Source organism: Citrus clementina, unplaced genomic scaffold (assembly GCF_000493195.1).
Source record: "Citrus clementina cultivar Clemenules unplaced genomic scaffold, Citrus_clementina_v1.0 scaffold_4, whole genome shotgun sequence".
NCBI lineage: Eukaryota > Viridiplantae > Streptophyta > Magnoliopsida > Sapindales > Rutaceae > Citrus > Citrus x clementina.
In genome coordinates this window covers 25339243-25353967 of record NW_006262274.1, presented here as the reverse complement: position 1 = coordinate 25353967, position 14725 = coordinate 25339243, and the positions used below count along the sequence as shown (strand labels likewise).

The following is a 14725-nucleotide window of genomic DNA, read 5'->3' as shown; positions in this document are numbered from 1 at the left end:
ATTTCGTAAGAAAAAAAAATTTATAAATAACTCCACACATTCATAGCTGGTACTTAATTGAAAGTGTTTAAATCAACGAAGATGACTGTAGGGGTAGAAGTTCACCGTTGGCACTAAGAGGCACATTGCTAATTTTCTGTTGATTAGGAACAATAAAACGTGCTGGTTATATCAAAGCGGGGATTTAATAGTTTAATGCTAGTGGATGCTTGACTTGTCCAAACTGCGAGGAAGGATCATAGTTTATTATGATTTTGATTTTTGGATTTACGATGACAATTATGCCCCTTTCATTGTAAGTAAGAGATCAGGAAAATTAATTTGAAAGTCAAATTCTTATTGTGCTGGAATATTCTCGTGCTAGCTGGAATATTTGCTTTGGGAAAGTTCGGCTTAAAGCCTTCAATGGAATGAAATTTTGTTGAATTTAGATTAAATTTTTTTATTATTATTACTGGAGATTATTAGAAGGGTAATTTCATTTGGATTATTTTAAAGACATGTGTAATCATCTAACATACAATATTAATTTATTAGGATAGTCTAATTACTTTATTAATTATTTAAATTTAAAAAAAAACTCAATTACTCATAAGATTTAATTTATTCAACAAATGACGTGATATCCCATTTACATTAAGTTTAAAGATTTTTTTTTAAAACTTGCCAAACATTATTGATTAACTGTAGTTAAAAACAAATGTAAAGTCAATAATACCATATTAAGTTAAAAAAAATCATACGTCTTTTTCAGTTTTTCTTCTTAAAGAAAGAAGAGTTCATATAAATAAGTGATTATTACATTACAATCTACTTGTCTTTAGAGTAAAATATTTATCAAAATATGCCCATATAAAGATGTCAATATCATAAATTTGTTAGAAAATGCATCTAAATAGTTGCAAGAAGATCTATCTATTAAATTACCGGAGAATTCGAACTCATATTTGATGGAAACTAAAAAGAGTGATGGTGGATGGTCACCTTCAACATTATTGAGAATGGCAATGGTTTATTTAAGTGCAAAAACAATTGCGTTTGTTTAATTAAAAAAAGCACATTTGGCTTAGGGGAAGAACATTTGATCCCTTTCAAAATTTGAAATAATTAAGTAGAGATAGTTTTATCCCTTACAAAATATGAAAGAAATATGTCTCTCAAATATTAAAAAGAATAAGTACTGTATAAGATTTAATATAAATTAAATTAGTTTTATTAATGTAATATTATATAACATGAGTTGTAATATAATTAATAATCTTATGTAGTTCCAAAAAAAAAAAAAAGCAAAACAATAGAAAATGGTAAAGGTGGAGTGTTTGAAATTTGAAATAAGAAGAAATTATTTGAAGCAAAAAGAGAAAAGAGGGAGAGTATGCCGTATGAAACGACATAGTATACATCTGGAGAAGGGGGGGGGGGGGGTTGTCGTATTGTGTGGGTAAAGAGAGCCAGTTGTCTTTCGTCCCAATAATAATACTTAAAAAAACAGAAAAAGAAAGAAGAAAAAGACCAAATGCCAGCATGTCACATGTGGCTTGTACCCATTCCCAGAAGCCCTTTATGCTGAGAGTTCAGTCAGCGGTGACAGCCTGGATGCGACCGTGAGTAGTGGACCAGACCAGAGAGAGAGAGAGAGTCCATGTCCATGTCCATGTCCATGTAATGAATATCCCAAGGGTTTGATTGCCATTTATTTGCCAATGCCTGCTACTGCTGACCCCACACTGCATCCCAGCTGGCTCTCTCAGTCATTTTATTTATTTTTAACTTCTGTTGCTCTTTTCGAATCGTACTCCTACGTGGCGGCCTCCATTCTCTCAGTCCTTTCCTCCTAGGTAGTAGGTACTAGTACTACTAGCGACTCTTGCTTCTCCACAGCCATGCGGATGATCGACGCCTTTTTAGATATCTTGGTCCTTTTAATAGATTTATATGCATGTATGTATGTATGTATGTATGTATGTATGTATGTTCCAGTTTTCATTTTATTTCTTTCTATTTCTAAATTTTTTGTGTCACTTACAATCTTTTAATTTTCATCCCCTACAGCTAACAGGGTCTCTATTAAATAGTTACACATAGCTCAAACAAGATTTAATTTGAGAACCTCACCTCCAATGTTAGTGGAATCCACTCAACACTTAAACATATATAATAATTTACAAGAGGCGATGGCTCTTCACTCATTTACGACGCCAAAATGAGACTAACTAACTATCACCCAACTATGAACATAATATATTTAATTTATTGAGAATTCAAACATCACTTGTTAGTGATATTAGAGGAGACATTTTATTTTTAATCTCGTTTTGAAATTATAATTATGAAATTACCATTTACTATATATATATAGAGTCATACCTCCTCAAGTTGACATAACGCGTGTGTCGGTGAATTTTCTTTTTGAGAAGAATGTTAGTAAATTAGATATTATCAGAAGTTGAGATATGATGTATAGATTATAGCAGATAGCCAGCCACCTTGTTTGAAGATTAAAGAAGAAGTAAAAATAAAGTTGCAAAATATTGTAATCACGGACAACGAGGCTCGATCGGCTCTTGAATTAATAATATGTACAAAAAAATATTGACAAAATGATATGATTAGTAAAATGACCCACAAAATCAAAGATTAAAATCAAATGATGATGCTTGTTGGTGAAGTGATTAATCAATCAATTAAAGTTTGACATCACGGATATTGAGTTGAGTTGAGTTAGTTAAAAGAAATGAAATTTGTTAGTCAATTCCCCCAAGAATCATCGATATATAAAATATAATAACTCTCGCACCATTTACTTTGGAGCTTTATGGATACGCTAGCCATCGTCCAGGCCTGGCTTCTGGAACACGACTCATTTCCCGACGCCATCATCCATCACCGTGCCACAATTCAATCCAGCTGTCTATTATTAGTAGTTGCTTTTGAGTTGTGCACGTCAGCTTGAAACTATTTCTTTTCTTTTCTTTTTTCCCCCCTGTTAATTCTTCTTCAATCAATCGTCAAGGAAACGTCATGGGATTGGCGTCCCCCACCCTTCCTCCTATAACTATAACTATATATATATATATATATATATATATATATAATACACACACTTCAGAAATTTATAATTGTTTTATGTTATCAAATTGGGTTGTTTTTAGAGAAATAATACTAATAATTTACCTAAAACAAATAAAGAGTTTGTAAGAAGCTTTGTGAAAGCAACATCGAGCATGATTCGTCAACTCAGCAATTGCCAACCGCCGAAGAGAAATACAATGCAGTAGTTGTATGATGTAACCGTCATAATTTTTTTATCATTCGTAATAATTTTTCTATTATTCATAATCTAATTATCGTTATGAATAGCAAATGTTCCATAATATATATATATATATATATATTGTGGATATGTATAAGTTATATATACGATAGAATGTTATTACAAACAACTGAAAAAATTTACAGAACATTTGAGTAAGTTTGTTTTCTTGCAAAACAATGTTGTACGTACGTGGTGTTCTCACATGCAAGAAAGAAAAATCAACCATTCCAATTAATATTGTAATATATAACTAAGTGTTTATCTTTTTTCTCAATTGATCTCGTAATTTATGGCTCAAAGTTTTTTTTTTTTTTAAATAATTGACAGTGCTTGGCAGCCCTGCAAGGCCAAGAAGCTAATTAATAAAAAATAAATAAAAATTTACATGTATAATTGAGCTTAATACATGCATATTGACTCATTATCAAACTCACAAGTCACGAATTAATTTCACTTTCCCGTGTCATATATCTTCCCCGTTCACAAAGAAACAACTTTTCACTTCTCTTATTTTACTTTGATAACTTTTTTTATATGCATTATATGTGTTTCTACATACTCTTAACGATATTATTTTGAGAAGACGATGACGTATCCGTGCAAACTCAAGACTAAGGCAGTTGAAAGGGGAGCATCATGTGGCCATATTTTAAAAATCCCCAGCTAGTATTTTATTAATACTCATACAATGCATTGCAAAATGCAATTATAGTTGTGGCAAGATGGATTGAATTGTCTAATTAATTATATCATTCATTAATATACATGAACCTAATTAATAATTTTCAGAAGGTGGCATGCAATTCAACAAGTATAGAACTATCCATTAGACCTTAACAACTCTGAGTGAGGGGTGTTAATTTTAATTTAGAGATATTAGGTGTTTATATGATGTCAGTACTAAAATCCACCACCCCTAGCTAGTATTTTTTTTTTCTTTTTCCCCCTTTTCTAACAAATATATATATATATATTTTTTTTTTGAAAGAAGATATACTGTTTATATATATATATATATATATATATATATATATATATATATATATATATATATATATATATATATATATATATATATATATATGTATGTAGAGAGAGAGAGAGAGAGAGAGAGAGAGCTGGCCATATCTTGCCACTTTGTGATTGTTGGTTTCGCTTCTAGCCAATGGAATGACAGAGTGTTGATTAATTAATAATATTAATGGTTGGTTTTAGGAAGTGCATCATATTCTCCAATATATAACTCATATAATTAATATTATTTATTGCACTTTTTTAAGGACAAAGTAAGTGGGCAGGTATAGTTATTGATTAAATGATTAACCAATACTTCCAACCAAAGATTTGTCAAAAAAACTTGCATTTCTTCGCTCTGACCTCTTCAAGATTTGTCATTCTGATAATGATAAATCCACTTGAATTTGTTACAGCACTATTAAATATTTCTATCTTAGATAATTTCTGAAGTGGCAGTTGGTTGATTGAGATTTGTAACAATGAGGAGTTGAACAACTAAACGCAAGAGAGTAAGTGATGGGTAGCGTGAAGAAAAAGGAATAAGTGATTTTTTTTCTTTGGTTTTAATTTCCCCTTTGAAACTAGCTAGGGCTACTGGGCTACGTGATAATTAAATATTGCATGTGTTTACTGTTAAATTTTGTATTTTTTTCAATAAAACGTTCAAGAATATAATTTTTTATGCCGTTGGGCTCATATGCCTTCTGAAATCCTTGGGTCGATTCTCATTCAATGGAAGAAAAAAAAAAAAAAAAACTGCAGCCAAGATTTATAGCTCAGTAAACAGAATCCAATATCTGTGGATAATATATTTACAATATTAATTAATCTGTCCAAAATTATTGAAACCGTAGCTAGGTCTGCCCAGTTTGGTGGACATGAAATAAACCACGATTTTTTTTCTATATTTCAGCTTGTTCATGATTACTAATCATGGGAAAGGACCTTACTCATTTTCGGGATAAGGCAACTGCACTAGTCATGTGAGATTAAGGGTGCTTTTGGGATTGAGATATTTGTATCTTTTAAACTACAGCCGTAGAAAGAAAGTTGTAATTATAAAACAAAAGTTAGTAATATTTAGTAAATATAAAATTACAACAATAATTTTGACAAAATTATTAAAAACATAATAAATTTTTCATCATACAAGTAAAAAAATTATATCAGCATAGTTTCTAAGTTACAGCAGCTAGTCTTTACCAAACATTTTAGTGTTGAAGATTAAAAGTTACAGTTGTCCAACCTCAATCCCAAACGCACCCTAAGTTCCGAAGATAATTAATCAAGAATAATTTTGACACATTAATTAATGATTTGTTAAATCATAAATGACTTTCATTATATTATCTGTGATCGTAAACATTCCAATGTTTCAACAACACATTTATTTATTTATTTATTTTTTTAAAAAATAACATTTGGCTTCAAAATGAAGAAACATATACAATAGATTATCTTCAGTGGTATGACAGAACAAAAGAGTTTTTGTGACCACAGCAACCATTAGAATAACGGCAAGATTAAGCATTTTGATGGTACAATTTTCAAACGAAAGTTATTCCGTCGAAGTGTTGATTTAATCCATTATGAAACGCATGTGATGATTGGAATCCTATGGTCCATTTTTTTTTTCCCTTTTTTTCTGGGGTAATGGGAAATCTTTGCCATTTGCCAAGAATAAGATTTTGAAACCACCCTCCAAACAAAAGAAAACAATTTTTAATGGACATTATATTTAACCATGACCCAACTTGTTGGACAAGCAATAAACCAAGTTCGTGCATCGTTTGGTTTCCTAATTAATGCCAATAATGCTATAGACATGTTTCATCGTATTCCTGCTGATGGGGGAAAAAACATAGTAATAATTTAGTGGATCTCTTCTCTTCCTTGACTTTTTATTTTTGTTAAAGAGTATGGATAATTTGAATATTAAGAAGGCATCATCAAGACAGAAATGAGATTATTGATTTAATCTATTATACTAGAATATTTTTATTTCTGTATTGGTGATATTTCCTTAATGGCTCAAAGCCATTTTTCTTTTCCCAATATTTATGAAGCTAGTTGTCATTCTGTTGCTTCCTTTCTTATGCAACTTGCAAATACTATTTGCCCAATAATGTTGCTGAAAATTTAAGAATGAAACTTAAACTTTATCTAAAATACAAAAATAGTTCCATCTTAAAGAAAAAATGATTGATAAAGGTCAATGACCAAATTATTCGGCAAAAATAATTGCTTTCATATATTCAATGATCATTTAAGTAAATTTTTGGCTTCCAAAATATATATATTTTTTGGGACCAGTTGTCTATCAGAATGAATCTTAATGTCACTAGTTGAAGCATCAAGTTCAATGGCCTGCATCAAACTGAGAATATATGCTCCCACAACACACACGGAAAACTCGAATTTAACTGTAATGGTAAATAGGAAGGTGACAATCATTATACCAAAGATTACCGATTGCCATAATCTTTGAAATCAAGTAACATTATAATTTACCTCAAAACATTGAAGTTTTCATTAACATTAATTTACCCTCTCTAATGTAATCATCCTAACCTGGCCCGTTGTACATCCACTGCGATTGATGCAACGAATGCGTTTTTAATAATAATAACAACGCTGAAAAACTTGTCGGGCCATCACCCATGTGGTAACTGAAATTCTTTTTTGGGTGTCTCTGATATTGATTTATTATTAAATGTGATGGTCAGCTTCAATATTCAGTTTCTGAGAATAATATTGATCTAGGAAATGCTTATATATATATATATATATATATATATATTGAAGTCCCAGTTGCGTCTACCTAGTTTTGTGGACATGCAACGAGGCACATGCTATTGCATGGCAGCTAGTGTTGAGCTTGTTCTTCTTCTTGATCATTAATGCCAATCATCGAACTCAAACGTTTGTGCTGACAAAAAAAATAACTAAGGAAAAGAAAATTAAAAAAAAAAAAAGTATCAAATGGGTCACTACTCACTTCAATAGCACTTTTGGATACAAAGAGGCACCACTTGTTTAACAAATTAAGACGACGCTGGCCATTTATTTAAAGCGGTCCATTATTTTTCCTGGCAATGTCAATTCTAGGAATACGGGTTTGCTCTAGGGGGTCCTCCATTTAATGGCTCACGTGAAATATTTTGACACCCACACACACCCATAAAAGAGGGCTGTTTAAGATAAGTGTTAGCGGATAAAGAAGACTACAAAAAGAGAGATGCCCCTAATGGCAAGTGTTCTGGATTGAGGAAGCATTAGCAGTGCCCGTGTTTCTTTCATGTGAGTATTGTCGCCTTCCCATGTGCATTTATTTCCCTCCTGATTTTTGCTAGATTGATTTTTCACTCAAATTGACATCCGATTTTTCTTATTAGTTTGGCTCTTGGATTTGGATCTTCTATATTGGAGATGTCTTTATCCTTTGAAGGTCATGGCTATTTATTTCATTATGTTTTAAAAAATGACATACATTATCATCCTATATTAAGTATAAAAGTAGAAATTGACTAATTAAACCAAATTTGTTGCTTCATCTATATATTATGCGTCATTAGTACATATAATCATTTGTTTTTGTCCCCTGAAAAAATTAGTTCCCGCAAGTTGTAATATTTTAGCATCAAGCAATGAACTCTTAGCTTAAAAATGTTTAAAAATGTCCGAGTGTGAGAGTGTGTGAGTGAGACAGATATATAAAAGCGAAAAATATAAAGCTTTACATGGACCTAACCCAAATTTAACTACTCATTTGCTTTAAGTAAATTTTTCATGAATCCCCAATAATGATGATAGTTTACCTCTTCAGATTATCTCTTTAACCTTCACTTTTCAATTAGCTTCATTTGCTTACAAAATCATCCTTCCTTATATATATTTTTTCCCAATCCTAAGTTTCGGAGAAATTTGGTTCCAAAGTCAGCAAGTGCAGACCAATTTTTAAGTGTAAAAAAAGGGAAAAAGAAAGTAAGGTTATTTAGTTGCCAAAAAAAAAAAAAAAAAAAAAAACTATTGCGGTGCCGGTGTCTTTGAATTGGAGATGAATAGAACTAAAGCGTTTCTAAATGTGAATGGAGTGTGGCTACTACGACAACATGATTTTCTAAGCGTCCCCCCATCCGTTCCCCCCCATTTGCTTCTTTGTGAAAACATTAAAAAAAAAAAAAAATTATAGTGAAACTCCACTAATCCTTCAAGTGCACTATTAGCATTACTTTTCGGGGTTTGACCTGGGACAAATAGAAGAACTCTTGACAGCCAGCGATCAAAGCGAAAATTATTACAGTTACCGACACCAAATTGATAATGTTATCACACACCAATGCTTAAGATTTCATTAATCGGGATTTTTCATTACTGACTTCTCACTCAGTGTATCCCACAACAAACGCCCCCCAAATTTCTCCATCAGTTTTCTTTGTCCTGTTGCTGCAAAGATTTTCTCAAAGCCCGCCTCAGAAAGCTTCTCAAAAATCAGCAAACTAATCTCTTGTTCACACCTACTCATGGGTGTAAAAAGTTCAATTGTAATGTAAATCAAATAATACTATTCCGTGTGTCAAATTGAATTATTGTGTGTGTCTTATACTCTTATTCTCTGTAACTTAGTTAAAAATTGATATTGTTTATTAATAAGCATAATTTTAGAAATGATCATAATTAAGATTAATGACATAAAGTGAGGGGGTCAGATATAACTACTCAATTCTTAATTGCTTTCCAAAATGCGGACTTAGGCCCAAACATTTTGAAAAAGTCAAGTCAGGCACGAGGATTACGAATTTGGAATTTTTTTTTGGCCAAAGTGAGATTTTATAAAACTTTAGGGATGTTGGTCAACATATGCATCCGGCCTCCGCCTATATATTATAATATCATATAATGTATTAGTACATCAGTGTGCTTAATTAGATCATTACTTCTATTTTCTTTTGCGCCCTCGATTAAAGGGTGGTACAATTAGGTTCGATCTTTTATGAAATTGAGTTGAATCGAATGGTTATTTCTATAATTATGAATCGAACCGATGTACTTTTGATTTCTAGTTTAGTTCGGTTTTTTCAAATTTTTAAACTTCATTTTTTTTAAAAATTTTTCCAAACCAAATCAAACCCTTGGTTAGGTTCAATTTTTTTTAGCAGAATGGATTTTTTATCCACCCCTACCCTTGATTATTAACAAGAATGAGCAGTTGCTCATGTTGTTCAATTTAAACACAGTATAACAGTTCGTGTATAAATATATATATACATATGCACTCTTTAATCTCATCCCACTTAAATATATAAATATATCAACAAATTAAGAATTTCAAAAATTTTAGAGATGGATTGCGCCATTGAACACACTCACTTATTTGTAATTGTATAAATCACTGATCAGAGTACAATTTCAAAGAAGAGGTGTTAGAAGCAACATCCGTTTGGTTTCGGAGGAATTTTTTGAACCATAAAGCAGAGTTTTTAAGGGATCTTCTCAATCCATCTTTGTAGTCTACATAAGTGATCCCAAATCGAGTTGTATAACCATATTCCCACTCATAGTTGTCGAGAAATGACCATGCAAAATATCCTCTCACGTCAACACCTCCACTACTGCCGATAAAACAAATCAAAATAAATACTACTATATGTAATTTTCAACTAGCCAGCATCCCTTGATTAGAAAGGATTTGTTTTTTTTTAAGGAAAAAAATGAAGAAGAAGAAGCAGCAAAGAGTAAGAAAATCTAAAAGGGATACTACTTAATCAAAATCTCTAGCTACTTACTTGATAGCTTCTAGGATATATGATAGATGGTCGTTATAGTAATTTACCCGCACCGTATCGTTCAGAGCATAACCAATAGACCATGAGCTACTGTTCACATCACCCACTCCTAAAAATTAAGAGTCATAAAATAATTATCTTAAAATCAACAAATCGTATATTTAGAGTCAAAATTGTCGTGCATGTAGAAGTAATTAAGATTTAATTAGTGTTGAATTACCATTTTCAGTTATGTAAATGGGAGGAGGATTGTATTTTTTCTTTAGATACAGCAAAAGTTCTCGAATTCCCTTCGGGTAAATGGAAAGCCAGTCCGAACCCGTCTGCAAAATCATATAATTACATAATCGATTTGCAAAACCATGCCTATGAACCCCGCAAAACACACCCCCCAAAAAAAGAAAAAAAAAACAAAATAGAGGATTTTACCGGCTGACCAAGGGGAAATCCATTTTTCTCCTCTGTTACATTAATAAGTTACAGTTTTAGTAAAATTGTAAATAAAAATTAACCCAAAAAAGTTTTTTTTTTTTTTTAAAAGAAAGAGAATTGTTCAGTAGATTGTTTGGGCCGTAATGTATGGCTTACTAGTTCGATTAACACGACTGTCTGTTGTATAACTTAAGTTGGTGTTGCTAAAAGATGTTACTTCCTCTGCATAATCTGCAGTATAGTAATTTAATCCAAGGAAATCAACTGATCCTTTTACCATTTCTGCTTGTGATTTTGTGAATTTGGGCAGTCGATTGCCCACCAAATGCTGCATGCTCCTTGGGTAGCTTCCGTATGTGATAGGATTGAAAAACCTGCATGCAAATGTTAATTATATATCTTAATAATAAAATTAGTTGTTACCAAATTAAAGAGAGGGAAATAATTGATTGAGGCATAAGTATTAAAAAGTCAGTCATCGAACTCACCATCCGAATTTAAAATCAATAGCTCGAGAGGCAGCTTTCTTGGAAGCAACTGTTGGAAATTTAGGCACAGCCCAGATAGAGCTGATTGTAATCCCAATTAAGCCGTTCTGAGATGGCTGCAAAAGGCCAAATTAACTTTGTTACATAATTAATTTATTATACGTATGTGTATACAAATCAAATTCAAATTCGAACCTGATAATTTTGTCTGTACAATTTTACAGCGGTTGCATGGCTAAGAATAAGGTGATGAGCTGCCACATAAGGTTCTGTGGCGGAGTTGCCGGCCGGGCAGTTTCCGATGTAGTTCGAACATCGTCCAGGAGCGTGGGTACCTTTTGCATACCCATTTTCACCAACTGTCTCCGGCTCGTTCAAAGTTATCCAGTGCTTAACTCTGTCACCAAATTCTTTGAAGCACAAGTCCGCATAGTCACCAAAATCTTTTCTGTTCATTACAAACATATAATAATCGTTTGTGATACCCAAACTGTAGCCTTGAATATAGAATCTCATCAGTACGTAAATTGTAAAATATATATGTTTTTAGTTAACTAATTAAACTTACACAATTTTAGGACTTAAGAATCCACCATATTCATCTTCTAGAGCTTGCGGAGTGTCCCAATGGAATAAAGTCACAAAGGGCTTTAAGCCTGCTAATAAAAGTTAGCATAGCCATGAATTGTTAAATGAGATAATAAAAAGATAAAATGTGGATTAGAATTACAATGCAGAGAAGATTGGGAGTTGACCGTTTGATATGAGCTCGTTGATGAGATTATTGTAGAAATCGACACCTTGTTGGTTGACTCCCCCACTAATATTTCCATCTACGGGCAAATAGATTAAAACTCCAGTTAGATCATACAGGTGTCATAATTAACTATAATTGATTGCCTCGATCGGATAATGTGAAAATGCACATAATTATGCATTGAATTTTGTCGGCCAATCTTTGTAACGAATGAATTTTATAAAATGTTTCTTAATTTGCTAAGCAAAGGAGATGGATCCAAAACGCCAGTGTGTGTGTGTGTATAAGTTATTAACGTTAAAGAGCAAATCTCAATCAATAAACGTATAATATTTGCGGAAAGTTTAAATTTGCTTAAGTTATGGATACATCATCTTACGAGGTAAAATTCTGGACCATGATATTGAGAATCTGAGGGAGTCGAAACCAACTTGCTTCACCAAAGCAATGTCCTCCTGTCATTAATAATTCTCAATCATTTTCTTAAACGAGGAAAAAAATGGAATTTAAAATGCCCCCTCTCTCTTTCACTTCAATTAACAAATTAAAAAAAAAAACCATACTGCGGCAGAAAATTAATAATTATCAACCATACGCACACGTACCTTGTAACGAAAGTAAAAGTTGTCAGCTACATCCCCATTACTGTGGTCCAAAATTTTCTCTGCCATGGCACCAAAAAACACCGCACTGGTAAGGTAACTCTCGCATGAAAGAAAAATTAACATGAAATTCCCTTAAATATTGATATTGCAATGCCAATAATAACATCTAGGTTCCCAAAATTTAATTATTGGTTGCAATAACAGCATCTAGGTCCGCATGTTTTTATGATTTCTCAAATGAATCTCTAAATTGATAAGACGCACCCTACTCGATACACATGCTCTCATTCTTTCACTAGTGTAAGGGTAATTTTGTCATTTTGACACAATTTAAGGACCCATGCGAAATAGACAGATAGAAAAACTACGTGAGAAACACGGGGACCAAGAACCAGATGTCATTACACAATTATGATTGATGGCCAAAAACTCAAAACTAATTGATCTGTGAGGGTAATTTGGTCATTTTGGAATGGATCAGGCACCAACTTTTTAATATACGTGGAACAAATCTCTTTCGCACAAGTGCACATCTCGCTTGCGGCTTGCCTACCTACTTTTATCTTTTTCAGTGGATCATCTGCACCGGCGGTGCGCAGTAAGTGTTAATTGTAATTAGCTATTCTAAGCATCAAAAGATTAACCCCTCCAGGATATTACCAGAAGCGAATCATAACAGTAGTATTGTATCGCTGAATATATAATAATTGTGCTAGTTCTAGTTGTGTTTCATTCATATCGTATTTCTTTTGGTTTAATTAGGAGAGAGAAACTGATCACCTGGTTGATCCATGGCGAAGGTATCCCATACGCTTGGTTTCCTCCCTCCAACGTGAGCTGCTCCTTCATACTGGTCAGGAAATGAAGAATTAATGAATGAAGAAACACATTTAATTTGTGTGGATTTGTGTGAATGTATATTAATTATACCTGGTAAGCACTTGATGCTGTTCCAAATAAAAACTCAGGCGGAAAGCTATTCCGAGTGGAGCCGTAGCAGGGGAGGCATACAGATGATAAGCAAATCGAAGATGTGATCAGATAACAGACAAAAAGATTCTGAAATTTAACTTCCACTCTCCCTACCTCTCCCTTCCGATGAATTATATATGGAAGCTTCATCATTATGAACTGATAGTATATGATGCATAACCCGCCCCCAAATACATATATAATTAAGCAGTACGTACAGTCTGCTATTATTTTATTCAATTTCAACCGTAGAAGGCGTCAGAAGGATAAGACTTATATTGATATTGAATTCAATGAATTGTATACCTATGGTCCGGAATAGTACGACAACCACTCCTCCTTGTTAATATTTAACTCTCTCATTTGTTCTGTTGGAAGAAATGAGGAATGACTATACTATTTTTCATTTTATCATTGAGGTCACTAATACTCTCTTTGCTTTCTTTTTCTTTTTTCTTTTTTTAAATTATGTCTCGAAAAAGAATTTATAAATTATATAATTTTAATGTTCTAATTAATTAACTATTTAAGCATAAATGTGGCATTTTAATATACAGAATCATTCATTTTGACAAGGGAAATTATCAACCATATACCCTTAAATGATATCAGTATCAAATGTGCTACAATATTTTTTAAGTGTATCACTCGTATACTCTAAGTTGATAAAACACTTCTGCGGTCCATCAATCTGTTAACTGCCGACTGCCGTTTGCAAGCGCTGACATTATAGGGGTAATCTAGTCTTTTTAAAAAAGATATATCATCCAATTTACCTAGTAAAAAATGACATTTCATATGATATATATTGATAAAAATGACATGTCATCTCATTTATCGGATAATTGTTAATAATTGCTAAAAAAAAAGCTACTTGACAACCGAATCTACTCCTCCAAAATTTAACCTAAATTTTTGAAGATCTACTCCTCCAAGTTCCAACTGGAATTTTTTATGGTATAGTATGTATAATTGTAAATAATAAGTTGTTAATAATTTTTTATGGTATAATATGGATTTTTTAATGGATAATTGTTAATTATATGTACCATTAATAATTCATATTTTTTTTAATAAAAAATGTATTATTAATAAAAAAATAAAAAATTATGTATTGAAAATTTACGTTAATTTTGGGGTAAATTTATCTTTTTACCTCATTTTGAGTTTCAATGGCGAAATAGTCAATTTGTCACAATTCTGTTAACTTTCTAACGGAAGTTAACGGATTGGTGGACGGTAAAAGTGTTTTGTCAACTTAAGGTATACGAGTGATACACTTGAAAAATATTATAGCATGTTTGATACGGATGTCATTTAAAAGTATATAATTGATAATTTTCCTTTTGACA

General features: G+C 32.1%; 1 protein-coding gene across 3 annotated transcripts; it reads right to left on the bottom strand.

Moving 5' to 3' along the window:
• Positions 1-9689: 9689 nt before the first annotated feature.
• LOC18043267 (beta-glucosidase 17) lies at positions 9690-13572 on the bottom strand. Of its 3 annotated transcripts, none has more exons than XM_006438993.2 (13): positions 13332-13572; positions 13182-13251; positions 12402-12460; positions 12176-12251; positions 11795-11872; positions 11608-11695; positions 11235-11487; positions 11040-11155; positions 10708-10925; positions 10549-10580; positions 10340-10442; positions 10120-10228; positions 9690-9945 (listed from the first exon to the last, which is right to left on the bottom strand). In XM_006438993.2, exons 1-13 carry the CDS (start codon positions 13524-13526, stop codon positions 9723-9725), a joined length of 1620 nt encoding a protein of 539 aa, XP_006439056.1. In that variant the 5' UTR covers positions 13527-13572; the 3' UTR covers positions 9690-9722. The 3 variants fall into 3 exon arrangements, with proteins under 3 accessions (XP_006439056.1, XP_006439055.1, XP_006439057.1); XM_006438992.2 differs by having other exon boundaries at positions 9690-9942; XM_006438994.2 differs by lacking the exon at positions 10549-10580 and having other exon boundaries at positions 10829-10925.
• Between the last annotated feature and the right edge of the window lie 1153 nt (positions 13573-14725).

Coding starts and splice junctions, on each gene's coding strand:
- LOC18043267 (XM_006438993.2), bottom strand. CDS start 13,526: ATGATGAAGCTTCCATATATAATTCATCGGAAGGGAGAGGTAGGGAGA. Junction 12,461..13,181: donor CTTCGCCATGGATCAACCAG/GTGATCAGTTTC, acceptor GTGCCATGGCAG/AGAAAATTTTGGACCACAGT. Junction 9,946..10,119: donor TATATCCTAGAAGCTATCAA/GTAAGTAGCTAG, acceptor TTTTATCGGCAG/TAGTGGAGGTGTTGACGTGA.